Below are 24,029 nucleotides of genomic sequence, written 5' to 3' on the forward strand. Positions count from 1 at the left end.
GACTCTAGATATGATAACCATTTTGCACAGTTTATAGGAAGGAGGTTGAGGAAAAAGATGAACAATACTTCGAAGATGTAATCATTCAAATCTAAAATGTAGGATATTCTACAAATGGAATATCTAGAAAAAGACCTTAAATGTGTATGAAAATCTAATGTATTGTAAAGAGAATATCTCAAATCACTGGAGAAAAGGTAGACTTTTAAATTAGTATTGTTAAAACTAGATAGCTAACTAGAAAACAGTAAAATTGAATTCATTCCTCGTACTATAATTCAGTATATATTATAAGTGGATCAGAGAGTGTAAAAATGAAACCATTCTAGTATTTAGAAGAACACATTAGTGATAAAACCCAGGAGTAAGGAGTACTTCAAAATCTAGAAGCAGTATAAGAAAATTACAAGCCAGCATAGATATTTTATGATTCCACGTATATAAAATGTTTAGAAAAGGCAGATCTATAGAGACAAAGTAGATTAGTTGTTGCGTAAGGCTGCTGGTGCAAAACGATTCTAAATTGGCATGAGGGGTCTTTTTGGAGTGATGGAAATGTTTTAAGTTGGATTATGGTGATGGTTGTACAACTCTGTAACTTTACTGTAAGTAAAAGTTAAGCAGTACCATGAGGAAGCAATCATCCAATCCAGGATATAGGACATTTTACAGGACAAAGGACCAGATTTCTCTAGCAAATCACTAACAAAACAGGTGGATTTTAATTTAGAACTTAGGTTCATCACAAGCCATTATTAAGAGAGTGAAATGGCAACCCCTGACTGGAAAAGACATTCATAATATATGTATCTGAAAAACGGCTTGTATCTAGGATATATAAATAACTTCTACAACCTAACAGAAAAATGGGCAAAAGATTTGAACAGGTACCTCCAAAAGAGGATCACCAAATGGCCAATAAATATATAAAAAGACCTCATTAGTATCAGGGAAATACAAAATAAAACCACAGTGTGGTAACCAATATGCACCCACCACAAGAGCTAAAATTAAAAAGATTGACAACATCAAGTATTGGAAAGGATATAAAGCAACGAGACCTCTCATACATGGCTGGTAGGAGTGTAAATTGGTACACCCATTTTGGTAGTATCTTTAAAACTTGCTATATGTATAACCATATGGCTCAGCAATTCCACTTTTGTTTATATACAAAAACAGGCAAAATCAATTGATGGTGTTAGAATTTAGTATAGAGGTTACCTTTGGTGTAAGCGAGTTGACCCCCACCCCCCCAGATATAAGGAGGACATAAGGGTATAAGAGGCCCTCTTGTGGTTGTTGGCAATGTTCTGGTTTATAGTAGTTTGTGAAAATTCACTGAACTGAATACTTATGATATACTTTTCTGTATGTATATTACACTTCAATAAAAGTTTCCTTTTTTTTTTTTTAAGAAGAAGAGCCAATTTGAAGGGGCTCCCACTGGCCTATGATGGGACAATGAGCCTCAAAAAGACAAGTGACTAAAAATTAAAAATCATCTTCTTGATCATTAATGGAGATTGTGAAAGCTTGATGAGGAACCTGATAGTCTAGGGGCCGGACTGACACCAACTGAACCCAACATGAGCCTTCTCATGTGCTGCAGTCAGAAGCACACAACCTAAGAAGTATTCTTGCTGCCCCTCCTCTTCCCAACCAACAATCAAATCCACTGAAGCCTCTAGATCTAACTGCCAATTTATAGGAAATATAGGCAATAGAACAACAAGGAAGCAATCAGCCAAATCCAGGAGGCAGGGCATTCATAAGACAAAAGGCCATATCTCCCCCCAACAAATCAGTGACAAGGAGGGGATAAAAATGAGTGAAGGAGAACTGTCATAGAATGAAAGAGTCTTAAGATTCATAACTGTCAAGCTCATTGTGGAGACCTTGGTTGGATCCTGATTGGAATAAATCCACTGTAAAGAGGAACTTTAAAACAATGGGAAAATTTTGAATTTGAACTGGGTGTCTGAGTATTAGATGGTGTTAAAGGATCTTTGTTAATTTTGTTAGGTATAAAGATAGTGCTTATGTAAAAAAAATTCCTTATCAGTTAGTGTTACAAAAGTTTTTACAAGTGAAATGACATTTAGGGTTTGTTATTAAGTATTCCAAAAGAAAGTAATGGGAATGAGGGCTTTGACAGAACAAGATTGGGAAAGTATTGATTATTTTTTAAATTGGGTGATGGGTACTTGTGGGTTAATTATACTGTTCTGTCTACTTTTATGTATGTTTGAAAATACCCAAAATAAGTTTTAAAAAAATAAATTTACTGATGCCTCTTGGGGAAATTGTCATCCCTTTTACAACAACACTACCAATTAGAAATGGAAAGCTGTGGTGAGTCAAACTCTCTCCTGCTAGCCTCTCATACCTGACTTATGTCTTCTTTTGTATATTACCTATCCTATCATTTCTGGCAATGGCTTGGCAGAACAAGTAGGAGGTATCTCAGCAGAGCAAGATGTTACATGTATCGGTGGAGAAGACACCCTCCCCAAGCAGGTAATATGAGCATCGTTTTAAATGAAAGGCTTGGATTTTCATTTAAAAAGGAGGTTGCAGGCTAAAATGGAAAGCTTCCAGGTTTTGTAGGCAGGAGGTCTAATTGTGAATTCTATCCATGTTACTTATTTATGTGACTGCTTCCTCTTAGGTTTAAGAAGTGGGAGGGTGGGGGGAATGAGGATAACTTGTCCTGCCTACCTAACAAGGTTAAGTATCAATTAAAATAATAGATAGGAGTACAGTTTGTGAACTAGCTGGCAGAATATGATTGTTATGTGGTATGTTTTAATTTTTAAAAATAACACACATCATTGTTCTTAATATGAGAGTTATTTACGTCAATTGTGGACTCTGCCAATCCCAAAACATCATTGATGTACTTTTTGCATGTTTCTGTATGGCCTCTATGTTTTTGTTTCTTTCTTCTAAAAAAATTTTATGTACATTTAAGTTTATTTATGTGTATTAATGTTCTATTTTTAAATTTACACAAAAGGAATTATATCATACCTTGTTCTGAGCCTGGTTCCTTTTTCCCCTGATTTATTACATCTTGTAGAGCTTTCTATTATCAGTACATAGAGTTTAATCTCATTCTTCGCCCGCCCCCCCCCCCCCAAAGCCCCAGTAGATAGTTGTATGTCATAGTTGCACATCCTTCTAGTTGCTGTATGTGGGACGCGGCCTCAGCATGGCCGGAGAAGCGGTGCATCGGTGCGCGCCCAGGATCCGAACCCGGGCTGCCTGCAGCGGAGTGCGCGCACCCAACCGCCAAGCCATGGGGCCGGCCTCATTCTTTTTTTTTTTTTTTTTCTGAGAAGATCAGCCCTGAGCTAACATCCATGCCAATCCTTCCCTTTTTTGCTGAGGAAGACTGGCCCTGGTCTAACATCTGTGCCCATCTTCCTCTACTTGATATGGGACACGGCCACAGCATGGCCTGACAAGCAGTGCATCCGTGCGCACCCGGGATCCGAACCCGGGCCGCCAGCAGCAGAGCACGCGCACTTAACTGCTATGCCACAGGGCTGGCCCCATCTCATTTTTATTATAGCTGTATAGTGTTCTATCATATGAATAAATTTTTAATTAACTCTTCCTTTGTCATGTACACTGTGATTGTTCCCTTTTCCTTCCTTCTTTCCTTCCTTTCTTCCTCCCTCCCTCCCTCCCTCCCTCCCTACTTCCCTCCTTCTTCCCACCCCCCATACAAATCATACTGGACTGAGTATCCTTGTACAATTGTCTTGACAAATATTTGTGACTATATTCATGGGATATTTATAGCAGAGAGAGTGCTATGTCAGAGGAAAGATATGTGTATTTTAGTTTTGATAGATAATGCCAAGTTGCCCTCTGGAAAATTTGTGCCGCTTTCCACTTGCAGCAGCGGTGTGTAAGCATGCCCATATCTCCCTCACCCTCAAAGTGCTTGGTGTCGTCAGACATCAGTGTATACCATCTAATAGTTAAAAAAAAAAATGGTCTCTTTAATTTGCATTTCTTAACTAACTAAGTGAACACTTGTTGATTGTTTGTATTTTTTTGTAAGCTGTTTATATCCTTTCTTTGTTTTCTTGGTTTTTTTCCTTTGATTCATTTGATGAGCCAAGTATATTATAGCTACTTGAATTGATTATGAACCTAATTTTGAGTGTATAACAAACCTACTACTCCCTGTTATTGGTTATCTGGGCAACTGCTAGGTTTTTTGTTTTTTTTTTTTTAATCTTTGTAAAGATAGCTCCTTTTCTTCATTTGAATGAAAAAAAAATCCAAGAATTTTAAGTTCAAAGGGTAGTAATATTTTCATGGCTTGTATTACATTTGACCAGATTGCGTTCCAGAAAGAATGACAAGTGATTCATAGGTGTTGCAATTTTTCTACAGCGTTTTCAATTGGGTTTTGTTAGTTTGATATAGTTGCACGTCTTCAAGAGGGCATTTCTTTTAAGTTGAATGTATTCCGGTTTCCATCCAGCAGTCTCCCCAGAAGTCCAACCCCCTTGTACCTTCTGCTTCTATGGATGAGGAAGAAGGGGACACTTGCACAATATGTTTGGAACAGTGGACCAATGTTGGGGATCACCGGCTCTCAGCATTACGCTGTGGACACCTCTTTGGGTACGGGTGCATTTCTAAGTGGCTTAAAGGGCAGGCACGAAAATGTCCCCAGGTAAGGACCATAGGCAAGTACTATGCATGTGCACAGTCAATGTATTAAGTCAGGAAGATTCCTAGAACTACACTAATTGTGTCCTCTTGGGCTCTTTAGTGCAACAAGAAAGCCAAGCACAGTGACATCGTTGTCCTTTATGCCCGCACCGTGAGAGCTTTGGACACAAGTGAACATGAGCGCATGAAAAGGTAGGTGGCAAGAGTCTGCCTAGCTGGAATATTCCTTTTTGGTTCCTTGTAGGCACATATGAAAAAAGGAGGTATAAGTCACTCTTAGTGTTTTTCTGAGGCTACTTGGGTGGTGACTGGGGATCTCTGGGGATCGTTGGCCATCTGTCTCACATTGTGATTTATAATACATGTCTGATCATCTTCTGAAGGAGGTCTACATGGTTTATTCTCCATACAGCATTAAAAATGAGGATCTGGAGTAACAAATAATTGTGACATCAGCTAGCTCAATGAGTGTAGGCTCCAGGACTTCTACTCGAACCCTTGAGAAAGAATAAAAGGTAGTCCCAGAACTCCCAAGTGCCTTCTCAGCCCTGCCTGACAGTGAAGTCGGTGCCCCAGAAAGCAGAGCTGAGAAGTGGAGGAGGATAGATTTCTGACCCTTGAATCCGCCATGCTTGAAGTTAGACTCCAGTGGATTTCTTGGTTACACAAGTCAATAAACTGGTTTTCAATTTTAGTTTGCCGGTTTAAATAAAGTTTTTATCCCTGTAATATAAGGAGTACTAACCAATGCTGCATCACATGACATATCCGTCCTGGGGAGGCTGACACCTGGGTCATGAAACTCACCTTCCTTGAAAGGGAGGAAGGTGAAAGAAGTGCGACAAGTAGTTGGTAGACTGTGCCACCTTCTCCTTCTGTGTGCTCAGCACCTCTTGTAAACCTCTGCTTTCAGAGCCTTAGTGTTGCATGCTGATCGAAACAGATAGATTCGGAAGGAATGGAGCAGCTGTTCCTTCTGCAGGAGCACTTAGGCATTCCCATGAACTTGGAATCAGCTCTCAGACTTAAGCCTTTGGTAATATGACCTGGGAAGGCCAAGAACACGATGTCTTAAGCCTTCCTGAAATCCAAAAGCCATAGAGAAACCTGCAGCTCTACAATAATACCTCACACTTGGCCTGGGCAGCAGACTCAAGCCAAAAGATATCCTGGATTTTTTGTAGCCTGTCTAGATTCTTCCCTAAGGATTACATTTACAACCTGCCTCTGCTACTAAATACCATGAAGACTGAATCAGGGTTTCCCTGCCTTACTTTTTGGAGCCCATTCATGGCCATCTGAACACTCTCCAAGTCTTAGTCTCCTCGTTGCTAGAATAGGCCTAATGATATTTAAAAAAAGAGGGTCTGGCATATTACTTAAATGTTGCCATTTTTGCTTCTTGGGTCCCTAAGCCCTCCTACAACAGCACTCTACACAGAAGACTCCTGGGTGAAGCTTTGCAGTGCAATGCAAGAAATTTGCGGTGCAAAGCCCAAGAACAGTTGCTAGTAACACTACTTAAAATTGCTTGAAGAACATTAAATAATAAAAATACCCACCACTGAGAGAGTGCATGGGACATGGGTTCTCTCATGCATTACTGGTAAGAATGTACACAGGCACAACTATTCAGAGAGGCCCTTGGCAATATGCTTCAAAGGCCGTTAAAAGCCTTTAATCTAGTAATTCTACTTCAGGTGTTTATTCTAAAGAGACGATTAAGGATGTATGCAAGGATCTACTTAATGAGACTTCATTTAGCATTGTTCATAATCCAAGTGGAGAGGATTAATTGGTTGAGTAAACTGGCATATCCACGTGATGGGATATTACACATTCATTAAAAATGATGTTGAAATGCACATAATATATTGTCATGTGAAAGCACATTATTAGTGTGATTATATTTGTGTGAACTGGAAAAATACTACAAGTAATCACTGAAGAATGAGATTACAGATGATTTTAATTTTCCTTATTTATTTTTGCTCATTTTCTCCAACACATTCTTAGTTGTAGCATTTTAAAATGGCAGGTGTGTGAAGAGGGAAATTTTGTTGAAAAGGCAGAACCTATAGGTATGGTTGTAATAGATTGTATTAAAAAATTTGCTGGTTACTGTAATCAATCAGTGTGCTCCCTAGGCTCTTTAGAAAATGTGAAAAGTTTCAAAATGTCAATAAATACAGAGATTAAAAAAATGAACATCCTTGTACTCAACTTTATCAAATCCTGATATTTTGCCATATTTGTTTTGGGCCTTTTAAGAAAGAAATAAATCATAGATACAGTAGAAGCTTCCTGCAAACTAAACTTAGTGAACTAAGTTCTCCTTAATTCCATCTCTTTCCCCAGAAGATCTATATATATAAATCATATATAATATGAGTTAGAAAGTTTTTACACTTTATTCAAATGTTATTGGATTATAATTTTCCTTCTGTAGCTTGTTTTTTTTGTCTAATATTATGTTTGGGGCACATATCCTAGTTAATACCTGTAGCTCTGTTTTATTCATTTCAATTTCTGTATGGTATTCTAGTTCTCTAATAAGAATTTACCTATATGTATTTTGTATTGGTGGACAGTTAAGGTGGTTTCTAGATTTGTTAATATAAGCCATGCTGAGAGAGATGAGTGAGAGTTTTTTTTAGGTCTAGAAACCTTGTTGTAGGGTACTTGTAATTTCAACTTTACTAGATATTGTCAAATTGCTCTTCCAAGAAGTTGTTCCAGTTTATACTCCCACCAGCAACAGTGTAAGTGATTTCTCATTTTTTTCATATCCTTGCCTACTTTATATTATCACACTTAATTTTTGTCACTCTCATGGGGTGAAATAGTATTTACCTAATTTGCATTTACTCAATTGCTAATGAGGTTGAACATACTCTTCTATGAATTGTGTTTGTCTTTTGCTCATTTATATTGTGCAAAATATATTGTTTGGTTCTTAGTGATTTATAGTTCTTTGTGTTTTCCTTATACTAATTCCTTGTTGGTTGTGTACATTGCAAATATTGTCTCCTAGTCTGTGGCTTGTCTCTTTAACTTGTTTATGATCTCTTTTACCGAGCGTGAGTTTTTAATTTTAACATAGTCATTTATCAGTCTCTTCTTTTTTTTTTTTTTTTTTTTAGTGAGGAAGATCAGCCCTGAGCTAACATCCATGCTAATCCTCCTCTTTTTGCTGAGGAAGACCAGCTCTAAGCTAACATTTATTGCCAATCCTCCTCCTTTTTTCCCCCAAAGCCCCAGTAGATAGTTGTATGTCATAGTTGCACATCCTTTTCGTTGCTGTATGTGGGGCGCGACCTCAGCATGGCCGGAGAAGCGATGAGTAGGTGCGTGCCCGGGATCCAAGCCCGGGCTGCCAGTAGCGGAGCTTGCGCACTTAACCGCTAAGCCACGGGGCCGGCCCAATCAATCTCTTGTTTTGTGCTTTTTTTGTTTCTACTGCTTCAAAGTCATAAAGACATAATATCTTCTACAAGTCTTTAAAAGTTTTGCTTTTTACACAGATTTTTAATCTATCTAAAGTCTAGTTTTATGGATGGATAACAAGTTGTTGTAGCATAATTATTAAAAAGTATATTCTGGGGCTGGCCCCATGGCGTGGTGGTTGAGTTCAGCACACTCCACTTCAGCAGCCTGGGTTCGCAGGTTCGGATCCTGGGCACTGACCTATGCCACTCATCAGCCATGCTGTGGCAGTGACCCACATATAAAATAGAGGAAGATTGGCACAGATATTAGCTCAGGACTAATCTTCCTCAGCAAAAAAAAAGTATATTCTTTCTATGTAAATTCTCCTTGCTACCTCTATCCTAAATTAAGTTTCTACATATGAATGGACTATACTCTTGTTCCATGCTCTGTTTGTTAATTCTTGCTCCAGTACTCCAAGTTATAATTTTTTGTAGCTTTTAAAATACATCTTCCCACCTCATTCTTCAAAACTGACTTTTCTGTTCTTGGCATTTTGCTCTTCTATGTTAATTTTAAAATTAGTTTGCTAAGTTCCATGAAAAACTCTGAGATCTTGATTGAAGTTTCATTAAATTTTTAGAGTAACTTGAGAAGTGCTGTCTTCATGATTTTGAGTCTTTCCAGCCATTAACATTATATAATATCCTTTCACTTATTCACTGTTTTCTTGTGTCTTTTACAAGTGTACTTTGCTTCATAAAGGTCTTGCATGCCTTTCAACTTTATTCCTAGATTGCTATTGTTAGAATTGCTGTTGTGAATGAATTTGTTTCTATTACATTTACTGATCAGTTATCTGGTGTATGGAAAAAACTTATCTAATTTTCTTGATCTTGATTCAAGCACTGGTTTTTATTCTTGGTGAATGTGTCCTTTCGTTATGCATTGTTCCTCATTATGACTATTCATGCTTTTTAATTCTAATTGGCCTTTTTTTGTTAGCATTTTCCTGGTATATACTTTATCTTTTTAACTTCAGCCTCTTTTTTTGTAGTGTTATTTGAGTATCTGATGAACAATGAATAGCTTATTATTTTCTTTTAATAGAACAGATAACCTCGGTCTTTTAACATGTCATTTTACTCTTTTACAATTTGGTCCTAACTCAAGCAGTGAGTGAACTTGGCTCTGTTCCCTCATTTTCCATTTTTAGTCCCCATTCCCTAGAGGGAGCCAAACTCCTGGCTGTCACTACCTATTGTGACACCAAAGCCCCGTAGGCTCATGAGTTCAGCCCTGCATGCTACTTTTCTGTATTGTTTCTGGACTTGAGAGATTTTCCTCTTGAATATTTTATTTACTATCATGACATAGTTACAGCAAAGTGTGTGTATCATAGCATGAACTTACTGTGCCATCTTGATGGGAAGTCTTCTGTAGCCTCCTAATCTCCACCTGTTGCCGAATTTCCCTCTCTAGTTCCCTAGTAAAGGAGCAGATGCTAAGGAAGCAGGCCGAGTTAGAATCAGCACAGTGCCGGCTCCAACTTCAAGTCCTCACTGATGAGTGCACTAGGCTTCATAGTCGTGTCCAGGTAAGTTTGTCCTTTCTTTTTTGTGTGTGTGAGGAAGATCAGCCCTGAGCTAACATCCATGCCAATCCTCCTCTTTTTGCTGAGGAAGACCGGCTCTGAGCTAACATCTATTGCCAATCCTCCTCTTTTTTTTCCCCCCAAAGCCCCAGTAGACAGTCGTACGTCATAGTTGCACATCCTTCTAGTTGCTGTATGTGGGACGCGGCCTCAGCATGGCTGGAGAAGCGGTGCGTTGGTGCGCGCCCGGGATCCGAACCCGGGCCACCAGTAGCAGAGCGCGCACACTTAACCGCTAAGCCACGGGGCCGGCCCAGGTTTGTCCTTTCTAATCCAAAGAATTTTGGGGATAAGAATTGAAAAGGAATCTAAATTTTACTTAGGTTTATCTCATAAATAGGATTTACCAAGTTTTTCAGGAAGTAAACATGGCCAGCTGTTTTATTTCTGATTAGAGTATTTGTCCGAAGCTTACACACTTTATGATGAATTCTACTGCAATCTGGGTTTTTAAAAAATTAAACAGCCAGCTGATAATTCAAACTTGTTTAAAAGTTATTTATTTTTTTTGTGAGGAAGATCAGCCCTGTGCTAACATCCGATGCCAATCCTCCTCTTTTTCCCAAAGAAGATAGGCCCTGGGCTAACATCTGTGCCCATCTTCCTGTACTTTATATTGGACGCCGCCACAGCATGGCTTGACAAATGGTGTGTCAGTGCACGCCCGGGATCCGAACTGACAAACCCTCGGCTGCTGCCCCAGAGTGTGCCGCACTTAACCGCTACACCACTGGGCTGGCCCCTAAAAGTCATTTTATCTCCCTAAATCTACCAATAAAATGAGGGTTTTAGACAAAATGACCATTAAAGACTTTTCAACCCTAATATTTTCTGATTATGTGCTCTCCTTAGTTCAGTTGCTTGTTGAAATACTGTGAAAACTGCAACAGTTCTCTGGGATTCATGTTAACATTTTCATATGTTAAATTAAATCAAGGAATTGTGCATGAGGGGAATAATCAAAAAGCTTCACGTTTACAAAATCTTTTTTATTTTAGGACTTGCAGAAACTTATTGTACAGCATCAGGATCAGATTTCACAGCAACCCAGGGGCTCCCAAGCACGTTTACTAAACTGTGTGCCCTCCAGCCAGGGCCAGCGCAAGTACCATTTCCAGAAGACCTTCACAGTGTCTCAGACAGGAAACTGCCGAATCATGACATACTGTGATGCTCTGGGCTGCCTGGTGGTGTCACAACCTTCTCCTCAGGCCTCCCTCCTTCCAGGTGAACAGTCCAGAACCTCAGCTTTTGTTCATTATTAGACTTCATTTATTTCTCTCCTCCGTTTTTGGAGAATTCAGGACTCACTAGTGGGTGAACACTGACCACAACCCACCAAATCACCTTTCCTAGTCAGTTCCCTGTTAATGCAGATACTTTAGGGTGCTGCAAAGATGTCTTTAGTGTCTACTGGCTTCATTCTGTGAATTTGTTCACCAAGAGAGCAGCAGTACTGATAACCATGATAAAGTGAGAGAAGATGAGGTCCTTGGAAGTGTGGGTTTCTGGGATAGTCCGAGGAGAAAGACATTACTCCCTGGATGTCCCATTAAATTTATAGGTTCATATTACACTGGGAATACTTGAAAAAACAGTACCCCAAGGGCTAATTCAAGTTGAAACAAGATTTAGTACTTGTTTTCTGTAGTGTTCAAATTGACGAATTCCAAGTAAAAGAATTTGGGAATACATTGATTATTAATACTATACTAAATTTCTCATACTGTGCTTTTTAAGCTTAATTTTAGATTGTCTTAATGTTGAAAACCAAATGTCCTCACATGCCCAAGTAAATCATCCCTCAATGTTGTAGATGTTTCTGTCTACCGTCTTCAGCATATGATTTCTGCCAACTGTCAGGTCCCTTTGCTTCAGCCTGGTTTCGTCTCTCTCCCCTCTTAGAAGTTCCATTCAAATGCTTCAGAACTGTGTCTCTCAAACTTAGGATTGGGAGTCAAATCTTAGATTGTCGTATATCTTTCTATTCACTGATATTAGCTATGAGTTGAGAGATTATCAGGAAGCTCCAATTGAATGGGAAGTATGATTGTTTATAATATTCCTATTTCCCACCCAACTTTTTTTTTTTTATTTTTTGTGAGGAAGATTAGCCCTGAGCTGACATCCAATGCCAATCTTCCTCTTTTTTTTGCTGAGGAAGATCGCCCTGGGCTAACATCCGTGCCCATCTTCCTCTACTTTATATGGGACGCCGCCACAGCATGGCTTGACAAGTGGTGCATTGGTGTGTGCCCGGGATCTGAACCCGCGAACCCTGGGCCACCGAAGCGGAGCACATGCACTTAACTGCTATGCCACCAGGCTGGCCTCCCACCCAGATTTTTAATAAAAAGATTTATCATCAAATAAAACCTCTCCACCAATTGGAAAAGTACTTATTTCTTCTAATTGTTCCCCCAACTGGGTACGATCTGTTCTTTTTTCCCTGATGTATCTATTCCACACTGCACAGCCAGCTCTTCTTGGTATCCTACTGGTGCTGATTTCTCCTTGTTGCCCTTGATGATTAACTAGGCAAATATTCATGTTCCTGTCTTGATTTAAAGCCTGTGGTTTCCCTGTTTGTCTCTCTGGCTCTTCTAATTCTGTTTCAGGAGAAAATGCAAAAAACTTTCTCCCATTTGATTCCCTGAAGAAGTTGAAGTGTGATTCAAGCCCATTTTGAATCTAGGATTTGACAAATTCTGTTTGTATGTAACTCAGATAATAATAGATACTTAGTAAAATAAATATATTATAGCCTAGTAAGAGAGCAGAGTAAGAAATAAATTAAAAAGGGCAAGTTTTGGAGTTTTTTTCCCCTCCTGGAATGATATACATTGATGGGGATACTTGAGGTGTCATGTATTTTCATTCCATTTCACACAAATCTAGCATATCTTGACCACCTGACATAGAAATTTATCTCCATTCCTTATTCACTGTCTCTTCTGCATCTTTTTTTGTGTGTGTGTGAGGAAGATTAGCCCTGAGCTAACATCCATTGCCAATCCTCCTCTTTTTGCTGAAGAAGATTGGCCCTGGGCTAACATCCATGCCCATCTTCCTCTACTTTTATATGGGATGCTGCCACAGCATGGCTTGACAAGCGGTGCGTGGCTCCACGCCTAGGATCCAAACCTGCAAACCCCAGGCTGCCAAAGTGGAGTGCGTGAACTTAACCACCACGCCATTTGTGTCTCTTATCAGTTTTACTAAAGTAAAATTATCTTATCAGTTTTGATATTATCTTACCAGTTTTACTAAAGTATAATTGACACACAATAAATAGCATATATTTGAAGCATGCAGTTTGGTGAGTTTTAATATATGTATATACCCCTGAAATCATCATCACAATCAAGATAATGAGCATATCTATCACCCACAAAGTTTTCTCATGCCCTTTTGTAATGTCTCCCACCTGTCCGTCCCTCCTCTTCACCATCCCCAGGCAACCACTGATCTTTCTGTGACTACAGATTAGTTTACATTTTCTAGAATTTTACATAAATGGAATCATACGATATTACTCTTTTTTGTCTGGTTTCTTTCAGCATAAGTTTTTTGAGATACGTCCATATTACTGTGTATATCAATAGTTCATTCTCTTTTATTGCTGAGTAGTAGTCCATTGTGTATGTACAAGGGTTTATCCATTCAGCTGTCACTGGACATTTGGAATGAAACATACTTTTTAAAATAAATTTGAACCCTGGGGAATTTGTATTTTCTTTGTTTGACCAGCTGTTTTCCAGGGACTTATATGCCAAGAAAGGTGAACAAAGGAGCTACTTGAAAAGGTAGTTTGCTTTGCCCTCACTTGACTTTCAGTGTTCTATTTCACGCTCTCTTACCTTTGGCAGGCTTTGGTGTTAAGATGTTGAGTACTGCCAACATGAAAAGCAGTCAGTACATTCCCATGCATGGCAAACAGATCCGCGGACTGTCTTTCAGCAGTCGGTCTAAAGGCTTACTGCTCTCTGCTTCCCTGGACAGCACTATTAAACTGACCAGGTGAGTCCTTCAGGGAGGAAGATGGGCCCTGGGCTGTTTAGTGTTGAACAGTGTGGAAATTAATATCTGTGTTATGATGGTCTTAGCTAGCTTTTTTTTTTTTTTTGGTCTGAGCGTTGTCTTCTGAGATCCAGGTTCATTGAATTTAAAATGTATTGCTTTTAAGTAGGCACAGCAGGTTATAAAACAGTAGGTGTAATGTCCTGTTTCTTTAAAATTATATATGTTACAAAATACATCTTAAGCCATGCAGATTAGAGTAACACCCTAGAGACAGTAGAATGACAATATGGAGAGAGCCTTGGGACCTGGCACCATGGAGTCACCATATCAGCTTGGCACTGCTTATTCCTGATCTGTTACTGGATCATTCTGCCTAACAAAAAGCTCACCAGGAACTCACTCTCCTGGGGTGCCAGGATGACTTCTCTCATCAGTAGTCCTCAGCTACTGCATTTTGTCTTTCACATGCTCTGTGAGTGCTGTGAATCAGATCTGCCTTTATCTTCTAGGAAGTAGTTCTGATCAGATGTCTGATAGTTGGCTTCCTGTTTAATTTCTGCAGCTAAATCTGAGGGACATCATGACAGCACTGTCAGGCCTGATAAGCCTTTTGACTTTTCGAGAATGCTTCAGCTTAATTTTGCCCCAAAACTCAATGTACCATTATATTTTACATGTATGTATATACTATGATTTTTTTTTCTAGTAGTGTTAAAAAATAGGAAAAAAAGAAGAAAAGTTAGATACCAAAGTATTATTAATGACTACTTCTGGATGTTTGGATTATAATTTATTTTATTTTCCTTATATGTCTTTTCTAATTTTTCAACATCGAATATGACTACCTGTGTAATAGGGTAACTATGGAGAAGGTCATAGGGGTAGGGTGGGGAATGTGCTGTTTATATGGCCCTTTAATTCTTTTACATTTGGGCCGGCCCCGTAGCTTGGCGGTTAGGTGCGCGCACTCCGCTGCTGGCGGCCTGGGTTTGGATCCCAGGCGTGCACGGATGGACTGCTTCTCTGGCCATGCTGAGGCCACGTCCCACATAGAGCAGCTAGAAGGATGTACAACTACGACATACAACTATCTACTGGGGCTTTGGGGGGAAAATAAATAAATAAATAAAATCTTTAATTCTTTTACATCCTTACAGCTCAAGGGGAAGACCTGTGTCCCCGAAAACAAATATTTTTGAATTAAAAGGAGTTATCTGGGAAGTCCCTGGAGGAAATTGGGAATCCAAATAGTTTGGGTGTGTGAATGTATTCTTTTTTTTTTTTTTTTTTTTTTGTGAGGAAGATCAGCCCTGAGCTAACATCCATGCCAATCCTCCTCTTTTTGCTGAGGAAGACCGGCCCTGAGCTAACATCTATTGCCAATCCTCCTCCTCTTCTTTTTTTTTCCCCCCCCCAAAGCCCCAGTAGATAGGTGTATGTCACAGTTGCATGTCCTTCTAGTTGCCGTATGTGGGATGCCGCCTCAGCGTGGCCGGGCAAGCAGTGTGTCAATGCGCGCCCGGGATCCAAACCTGGGCCACCAGTAGCGGAGTGCACGCACTTAACCGCTAAGCCACGGGGCTGGCCCCTGGGTGTATTCTTAAAAGATCATCATTGAAATGATAATCTTTACGTCTTTGTTATATATTTGATTTTCTTAATGCATAGTTGTAAAAGTCTCTTGTAACTCCACAGCCTGGAGACAAATACCGTGGTCCAGACTTATAATGCTGGCCGTCCTGTCTGGAGCTGCTGCTGGTGTCTTGATGAAAACAATTACATGTATGCTGGACTGGTCAATGGTTCGATACTGGTGTACGACCTTCGAAACACGAGCAGTCATATCCAGGAGTTAGTACCTCAGAAAGCCAGGTAGGGAGCCACTCACTTTTTTCCTGTAGGTAGCAGCTTTCTCTTGGACTGATATTTATTAATCCTCTCTTTCCAGAGTGTTTCACACTTGGTCAGAATTTCTCACAGAGGGCAGTTCTCAGAGTCCACTGATCTAGTCCCACTTCGCACTTCAGAATCAGTAAGATCCTTGGAGTTTTGTGTTCATGCTTCACATGGTGCAAAGCTCTGGTACCAAGTATATAGAGTCACTTGTCACCCAACATGGCAAAATGAAGTCAGACCTGTGTTCGGGACCCAGCTCCACTATGTACGAGCTGTGTGACCTTAGTCACATTTCTTGGGCTGTTGTAGCTTCATCTGTAAACTATGGTTAGCGTAGATCTGCTTTAGTAGCTACACGTCTAACACACAGGAGGACGTCAGTAAAGAGTAGCCCAATAAAAAGTGATTTAAAACTTCCTTAATCCACAGCTAAATCAACTTGGTCTAAGGATACCATACTACTATGATTTATCATTTATAATCCAGTTACAGAGTTGGGAGGTTTATGAAGTCAGCCCAGGTTCTGAGGGTGGGTGGCCACCAGCACCACTGTGGCTTTTCAGAATGTGTTGGGTGCCATTTGGAATAATACTCTCCTAGAGGCATAAAGTTCTCAAAACAGAAGTGGGATCTGTGACCTGGGCCAAAATGAGAAGTGTCTTAGGAGAAAATTTCCATTTCCAATTTGAATATGTATTAAAAGGGGGCACAGGAATCTAAACATAAAGATATCACTATCAGTAATAATGATTTCTGAAACCTAGCCCATCACTTGGGTTTTCTTTTCATTTGGGTGGGATGGAGTCATGCTTCAGTGGTGTGGTACATGTGCCTGAAGATGATTGATGTAAACTTATACACATGTGAACACCAGGCAAACAAGGTAACTGCCGTTGATGTAGAAGCATCCACATAGAGTAGGCAGTAGAATACAGCAAGTAGCAGCAAGGAAAGAATATTTGTGTGTATGGTTCCTTTTTGTATTAGTGTGCCTTGGTTAGCTTCATTGTGACACAAATGAAATAAAGCAGGCTAAGTGATCGCTTTGGCAACTTCAGCAGAAATGGGTTCATAGGAACATAGTCTGCAGGCCAGTATTTCTGAGAGAGTTCTTGGCATACAGCCCTGCTGATACGCTCGCAGAAAGAGATTTAGAAAATCTAAAGAAATGATCCTGTTTCTGAATTAAAATGTAATTGCTTTAGGCTATATTTGAATTGAGGGGTCTGTCGACAACAGCTTGGAAGTTTTATTAGATGTATAAGCTGTGTTTCTTTCCTGACTTTTCTTGTATATGTGGCTAACCCCATTTCCAGAAGCTTCACACCAGTCAAGCTTCCTTGTAATTGTGGTCTTATACCATTCAATTTCCTAGTCCATTTTTTTCATTGCTTTTAGAGCATGTGATGTCTCCTCTGAAATTAGCTGCAGAATATTATATGTATGCCCTTATGTTTCTACAAGTGGATAGGTAGTTTTTATCAGATAAAGGATAGTGACCCACAGAAGGTTTTTAACCTCTTCTATACAGGTAGGACTGTACTCAAGGGCTCTTGGTGCTGGGGTCTGGAGCAGTCCAAGTATTGGAATATAAGGCATGGTTTCCTTTCTTTCCCTTCAGATGCCCAGTGGTATCCCTGTCATACCTACCCCGAGCTGCCTCATCTACATTTCCATATGGTGGAGTGTTGGCTGGAACCTTGGAGAACGCTTCCTTCTGGGAGCTGAAAATGGGCTTTTCTCATTGGCCTCATGTGCTGCCCGTGGAGCCAGGGGGCTGCATAGACTTTCAGACAGAGAGCAGCACCCGGCACTGTCTTGTGACCTACAGGCCTGGTGAGTGTTGGGGTGTCCTCATGGGACCTCTTGTGGTTTGTCTGGGAGCAGATTGGTAGAGGGGAAGACAGGAGTTTGCCCTACCCTTCAGGTAGTACTGGAGGCCCCTCGCTACAGTGTAGCACTACAGAGTAACAGTTCTTGCTACTACAGTGAGTATGGTGGCCCCAAGTTCCTCCATAGAGCCTGCATCTCTGCTCCTCACTTGTGCGAGTGGGAACATATTCTGCCGGATACTCCCTGGAAGTGAATTAGCCAGTTTAGGAACCCCTACAATTTAGAACAGTAATGGAATGAGGAGATCTGCTCTTGAGGCTGTTGAGCCACCCTTAGATCAGTTTCATGCCTTCTGCTTGGCTCTCACTTCAATTAAAGGCCCAGATGAAGGCAGCCATGTGGGGTCCAGAGTAGGGTATTAGCTGTTCCCCCTTATCTGGGGCCAGCAAAGGTAAGTGGAGAGTAGGTGGACAACCGTGGTAAGCCTAGCCAGCTGAAATTCTCACTGCCTCCAGAACCAGGGTGGAACCCCTGACAGCCAACTGTGCTTAAATTCACAGGTTCTTTCTAGCATGAAAGGTGTGAATCTAAATTCCTGATGAACTATACTGATGGTCAGGCAGATGTTTTGTCAGAGATGATCATTCAAGTGCCCATACTTCTGCTAGTTGTGGGTAGATCTAATCATGTTAAGTTTTGTTTGGGCTGAGAAGCTGCATCAGCCGACTTTTCTGACCCTTTTGGTTCTTAGTCACCTCCTAGGTCCTCTCCCTCCAAGGCTGTGATTTGCTGTGACTTGTATAGAAAGTTTGGGGGTCCCATTTTGTTCTCTAGCTTTTGTTTGCCTCCCTGCAGAACCACAGGTATCTGTTTCCACTTCTGTGATGGTATGCTTTCACTGTATAAAAATGTACAATTCCAGGGGCCGGCCCCATGGCTTAGCGGTTAAGTGCGCATGCTCGCCTGCTGGCAGCCCGAGTTCGGATCCCGGGCACGCACTGACACACCGCTTGTCAGGCCATGCTGTGGCAGTGTCCCACATACAGTGGAGGAAGATAGGCACAGATGTTAGCCCAGGGCCAGTCTTCCTCAGCAAAAAGACGAGGATCCGCATGGATGTTAGCTCAGGGCTGATCTTCCTCACAAAAAAAATAAATTAAAAAAAAAAAAATGCAATTCTAGGGGCTAATGGGGTCCTCACAGGGGGAAGGAAAAAAAAACTTAGTCAGAACTCTTAAGGAAGATAAAAACCCGAGCAGAGGTCTGGCAGGTTACAGTGATTTTACTAAAAAGGATAGTTCATTCTCAGAATTATTTCCCTCATAGGCAAAAACCTATTGTAAATAACTTGCTTCATCCTAGCCTAGGGTTCTACATTTCATTTGTGCTGTATTATTTTGTTCTTGTTATTATGTTTGCTTTGTAACTGTTCTTGATGGTTTAATAAATTGCAGCCTTTCCACTCAACTAGGTTGTAAGCATCTGAGGTGCAGGTACTTGGTTAATTTCTTTGGACCATCCCCATGGAGCAACACTGATTTCTCTGTCCCATAGATAAAAATCACAACACCTTACGAAGTGTGCTGATGGAGATGTCCTACAAGCTGGATGATGCTGGAGAGCCAGTCTGTTCCTGCCATCCTGTACAAACATTCCTTGGGGGACCCGCTTGCAAACTACTGACCAAAAGTGCCGTTTTCCAAAACCCAGAGAATGATGGCAGCATCCTGGTGTGTACTGGGGATGAAGCATCAAATTCTGCCCTGGTGAGCCTATTATTATTTTTTTTTTTTTTTTTTTTTAAAGATTTTATTTATTTATTTTTTCCCCCAAAGCCCCAGTAGATAGTTGTATGTCATAGTTGCACATCCTTCTAGTTGCTGTATGTGGGACGCGGCCTCAGCATGGCCAGAGAAGCAGCGCGTCGGTGCGAGCCCGGGATCCGAACCCGGGTCGCCAGCAGTGGAGCGCGCTCACTTAACCACCAAGCCACGGGGCCGGCCCAAGCCTATTATTTTTTATACAGAAGTATATAAAGCAAAAAGCTCAAGTTCTCCATAATTGCACATATCTGCATATGTGTGTATATCTATGGTTGCTTAGTTTATTTTTTACACGAGTCATACTTTACATACTGCTCTGTAGTTTGCTCTTTGCCCATTTAACTTCCTATCTTGGATATCTTTCCATTTCAATATCTATAGATTCACCTCATTCTTTTTACCTGAGTTATAGTGTCCCATGGGTCATACTATGAACCTATAAAGAAAAAAGGCACTACTGAAACCCCTATAAAATAACTGAACCAGGCATCAGCTTCATCAATTCAGGATAAAACCAACAGATGAAAGGTTGATGGGGAATTTTACAGTGGAGGAGTCAGCCTGCCACCACCTGAACACGTTGATCAACCTTAGCATCACTGTAAGTGGGTTAACCAGGAGTAATTTGCCTCTTGATGTTAAGGCAGTATGAAGCACATGGCGCCTTCTATGAGATGTTCTTGAACCTGAATCTAATCAAGCCTTAGAGCAGCGCTGTCCAGTATAGTCACACTAGCCACATGAGCACTTAAAATGTGGCTTGTGTGAATGAAGAACTTAATTTTTTAATTTTTATTTAATTTTAATACAAATATAAATAGCCTTATGTGGCTAGTGGCGACTATATTGGATAGCACCACTCTAGAGTCTAGTGCTAACTTTCATTTACTGGAATTGCAGTGGATAGAGAACAAGTTAGATAATAGCACAGAAAGCAAGCAGACAGATCTAGGTTGTGGACGTTCTGTAGGACGGCTGACCCAGCTTCCACAACAATGGCAGAAGTCAATGGCAGAAGAAAAACAAGTGAGGAGGTTGGGATCTGCTCTAGATTAAGAGAGACTTATTAAAATTTATAGCTGCCAATGTAATGTGGACCTTATAAATTTTGGATCCTGATTCAAATAAATCAAATGTAAAAAGCGACTATCAGAAAATTTTGATTGTGCACTAGGTGTTAGATAATACTGTGAAATTATTGTTCCTTTTGTTGGGCATGATGACATTGAGGTATAAGAAACTTTTTTTAGAGATGCGTATTTAAGTATATATAAGAGTAAAATAACATGAAGTCAGCAAAGAAAAAAATAGAATCAATAAAACAGGTGTAAAAGCTTAATAATCTGAATGATGCGTAGCTCATTGTACTATAAAATTATTATTACTTAAAAATTTTTTCATAATAAAAAGTGTGTAAAAGGGAAAAGAAAGCTCCAGTTAGAAGATAGGTTCCATGAAGGCAGGGACAGGGACTTTTTGTCTTGTTGACCCCTCTGTGCCTCGAAGAGTGCCTGGCACATAGATTGAAGTGATGGATGCTCGGCTTGGTTTTCAGATCCACTCACAGGTAGACTGACTGCTGCTTACAGTAAGTGAGGCCATACCTGAACCATGTCAGGTGTGCTGGCTTTGTGCAACCTTGTGAAAGTTAGGGACAGGCTGCTTTGCTCCCCAGGCAGTGCTCTCTCTGCGGCTCTTTCAAAGTTGTCTGATGATAAAGAAAGCAAGTCCCCCAGCTGAACTGAATGACTCCTGACCTTTATCTCTGCTTGTCTTTAGCTGTGGGACGCTGGCAGTGGCTCTCTGCTACAGGATCTGCAGACCCATCAGCCTGTCTTGGACATCTGCCCATTTGAGGTGAACCATAACAGCTACTTGGCTACCTTAACAGAGAAGATGGTCCACGTCTATAGGTGGGAGTGACCGTGGTCTTGAAACTTACCAGGCATGCTGCTGGTTAACATTAAATGTTGTTTGCTAGCACCTTACAGCCCTGAGCAAGATCTCTGCTATTGTCTATGGCCTAGAACTTTTGGGATCATGGTTCCTTTGGATTGGTATGATTCTAGGACTCCAAGTCGCTGAAACACTACAGTTTGTGTATTTGCTGTGTCCACCAAAAGAGTAAGTGACTGGGATCCATCTACATTATCCATTTCTTGGGTTAAAAGCTTTCGTGAATCTTTGTTGAGAATCTGTATTTTCAATCAGACTTTCTGCTGGACCTCACAGTATCCTCCCCCAGCATTCATTTAGAATATAAGTGTTCACCAAGCTTTTTCTGGAGGATGTGACACCGTGCCTGAGTGGTCTTGTCACTTGAGCTCTATGACTTGAGAAGGCTTGTGTCCCTGAAGGAACTGAACTAACCATCTTCTTGATGCTGCATGGATGCAGAAGAGTCTTTTATTGAACACAAGAGGGCACCATAGAACTTTGTGAGAGATTTGATCTATTTCTGATCTTGTGGGCTGACCTTTTAGTAAGTTGGTCTCATCCCCACAGAAGTGTGTGGTAGGGCACATCTGGTCTGCTTTGTGGCTGCAACAGTTATGTTCCATGTGTGCAGTGCTGTGATATCGGCGAGCCCAGTGATGGAGGCAGCTGATGAGACGTAGACCTTTTGCTAATGCTGAGTGCATGAAGTTCATCACAATGTGGGAGCCAAGGAAAGAGACCTTTTGTTTGAGCAGTGGGGAAGACTTATTTTTTTCTAGCCAGCTTAGGATCTCAGGATTGGTTTTATATAAGCCAAGCTTTGAAGACCTCTCCTTTTCCCTCTCACTAAGAAAAGATAAGCAATATGTAAAGCTCTTGCTTAAGTCTCTCCTAGTATCAGAGACAGGAGCAAGGGGCTAACTGAGAGAGGCTTACAAAAGAGAAGCTGCTCAGATTGCTGCTAAAAATAGAGGAAGGGCTTATCTCTTCCATCCTGAAAGAGTTCCTATCTGAATAAAGCCAGCCCCTCGGAGTGAGGGCTGTTCCTGAGCATGTTTAGAATTCCCAGGTAAAGCCTTCTCCGTGTGAAACTGATGTTTGAGTCCAAGTTCCTCTGATTTGCCTCCCTTCCTAACCTTTTCTAAAAGTGTTGTTAGTAAAATATTCATTCTCAGGAAGACAATAGTGGTTGGAGACCTATGTGGATTACAGGGAGATGCCCACCAGCTTTCATTCCATCCCTGGATTGTCCATCATTGGGAGCCACACTTTTTCCAGTAGAGGGTTCAGTTTATATCTCTTTGCTTTGCCTAAGGCTACTCTGCTAAACCAGGGTCCACAGTAGAACATGCCTCAAGGTGTGGGCGGTCAGTGCCCTGTTCTTGGGAGCGGGATGGCTAACAGTGTAATTTTCTTAAATAACTGTTGTAGAAATAGTATCATTTTTATTTTAAAACACTTCTGACCTGTCAACTCCTGAGCTGTTTCCAACATTTCTCACCAGCAAAGGATTATTGCAGTCAATTTCCCCAGAGTTGCAAGTTCTAGTTGTGCCTTTTTTAAAGAGTGGTTTCCTTCTATTTAAGGTCATCTTTCATAAAGCCAGTTTCTGGGGCCTGGGAAAGAGCTCCCTTTTTTCACAGGAGATATATTCCTTTTGATATGTTGATGATTAAGAATGACTGCCCAGGCCTAGAGCTTCAGTGGCAGAAAGGGATTTGAGTTAAAAAGCAGAACTCATCTAGTTTCAGCAGATTGTCCCAGAGAGGATGCAGATGGTCAGGCCCTGGCTGCCTTTGTCTTTGGCAGGGGCAGAACCCAGGTAGTGTTAGGATTTGACTAGCGTTAAAGTACACTCAGCTGACGCTGATTGATTCCCCGAAGTATAGGAACCACAGGAAGCTAGATGAACCTCATGTCTTTCCAAGCCTTGCATTCTTCCAGTAAATTTGAATGTTTTAGAAACAAATTCATGTGACTGGCTAATTTCTCCAAAGGAAAAAACTTCACCCCTAGCCCCCCCAACACCCACCCCCTTCAACCTGGCAGGAGATTAGATCTGTAGACCCAGACTCTGCCCCACCATGTTCACTCACCCCTGTCTGTAAGGTAGTTTTCCCATTTAAGGGTTTGGAGTTAAGCAGACTCAAAATATCCTGTCATTGTATATATCCTTGTATTTGCTTTGAAAACAGGGCAATGGGGTCTCTGGTTCGTGTTCTGTGTTTTAATGTTTGTGTTTTATGTTTTTATGTTAATTTGAAAATAAAGTATTTGCCATGTGTACCGGCTCCTGGAGTCTTTTGTCTCTGACTGCCAGAGGCAGGAACGTGTCTACCTCTTGGGAGAGGGGTATAATCCCAGTCTGGTAGATTTCTCCATTTCATGCAGTATACTAGGTCTGAGTTACACAGGATGGTCCCTGGATCTGAAGTAAACATCTTATTTAATTTTATGAGGTGGTTGAGGTTTTAGCTGGCAATTCTATTTTACTGTTGCTAATGGGAAGCTATGTGTTTGCCTCTTAAGAATCCCCCTTCACTGGTTATTTGTCTGTTTACTCTCAGATCTAAGGGTCTAAATCCTGCAAATGACATTTCCCAGACTCCCTTTGCCTGCTGACTTCTTGTTAGTTTCTTTGAATCCAGAAGACTAATATAGGAGGAGGAGAGGACTTATCCTTTTATTTCTTTTAGTCTTTGGCAGCACTTCTGATGGTGGCAGCAGCATTGGGC

General features: G+C 40.8%; 1 protein-coding gene across 2 annotated transcripts in view; it reads left to right on the forward strand.

The window, feature by feature from the left end:
- RFWD3 (ring finger and WD repeat domain 3) overlaps positions 1-23,578 on the forward strand; it is a 42,194-nt gene extending 18,616 nt beyond the window's left edge. Inside the window, exons 4-13 of one of the 2 annotated variants that reach the window (XM_004437117.3) lie at positions 2,450-2,520; positions 4,505-4,699; positions 4,799-4,890; positions 9,610-9,724; positions 10,780-11,008; positions 13,651-13,801; positions 15,500-15,676; positions 17,322-17,536; positions 19,088-19,299; positions 21,136-23,578. In XM_004437117.3, coding sequence (XP_004437174.1) covers positions 2,450-2,520; positions 4,505-4,699; positions 4,799-4,890; positions 9,610-9,724; positions 10,780-11,008; positions 13,651-13,801; positions 15,500-15,676; positions 17,322-17,536; positions 19,088-19,299; positions 21,136-21,279 — 1,601 coding nt within the window. In that variant the 3' untranslated portion in view covers positions 21,280-23,578. The remainder of the gene's footprint in view (positions 1-2,449; positions 2,521-4,504; positions 4,700-4,798; positions 4,891-9,609; positions 9,725-10,779; positions 11,009-13,650; positions 13,802-15,499; positions 15,677-17,321; positions 17,537-19,087; positions 19,300-21,135) is intronic. The other variant, XM_014792684.2, reaches the window with a different exon arrangement.
- Positions 23,579-24,029: the final 451 nt, after the last annotated feature.

Source organism: Ceratotherium simum, chromosome 30 (assembly GCF_057802395.1).
Source record: "Ceratotherium simum simum isolate JZ-2026a chromosome 30, ASM5780239v1, whole genome shotgun sequence".
NCBI classification, from domain to species: domain Eukaryota; kingdom Metazoa; phylum Chordata; class Mammalia; order Perissodactyla; family Rhinocerotidae; genus Ceratotherium; species Ceratotherium simum.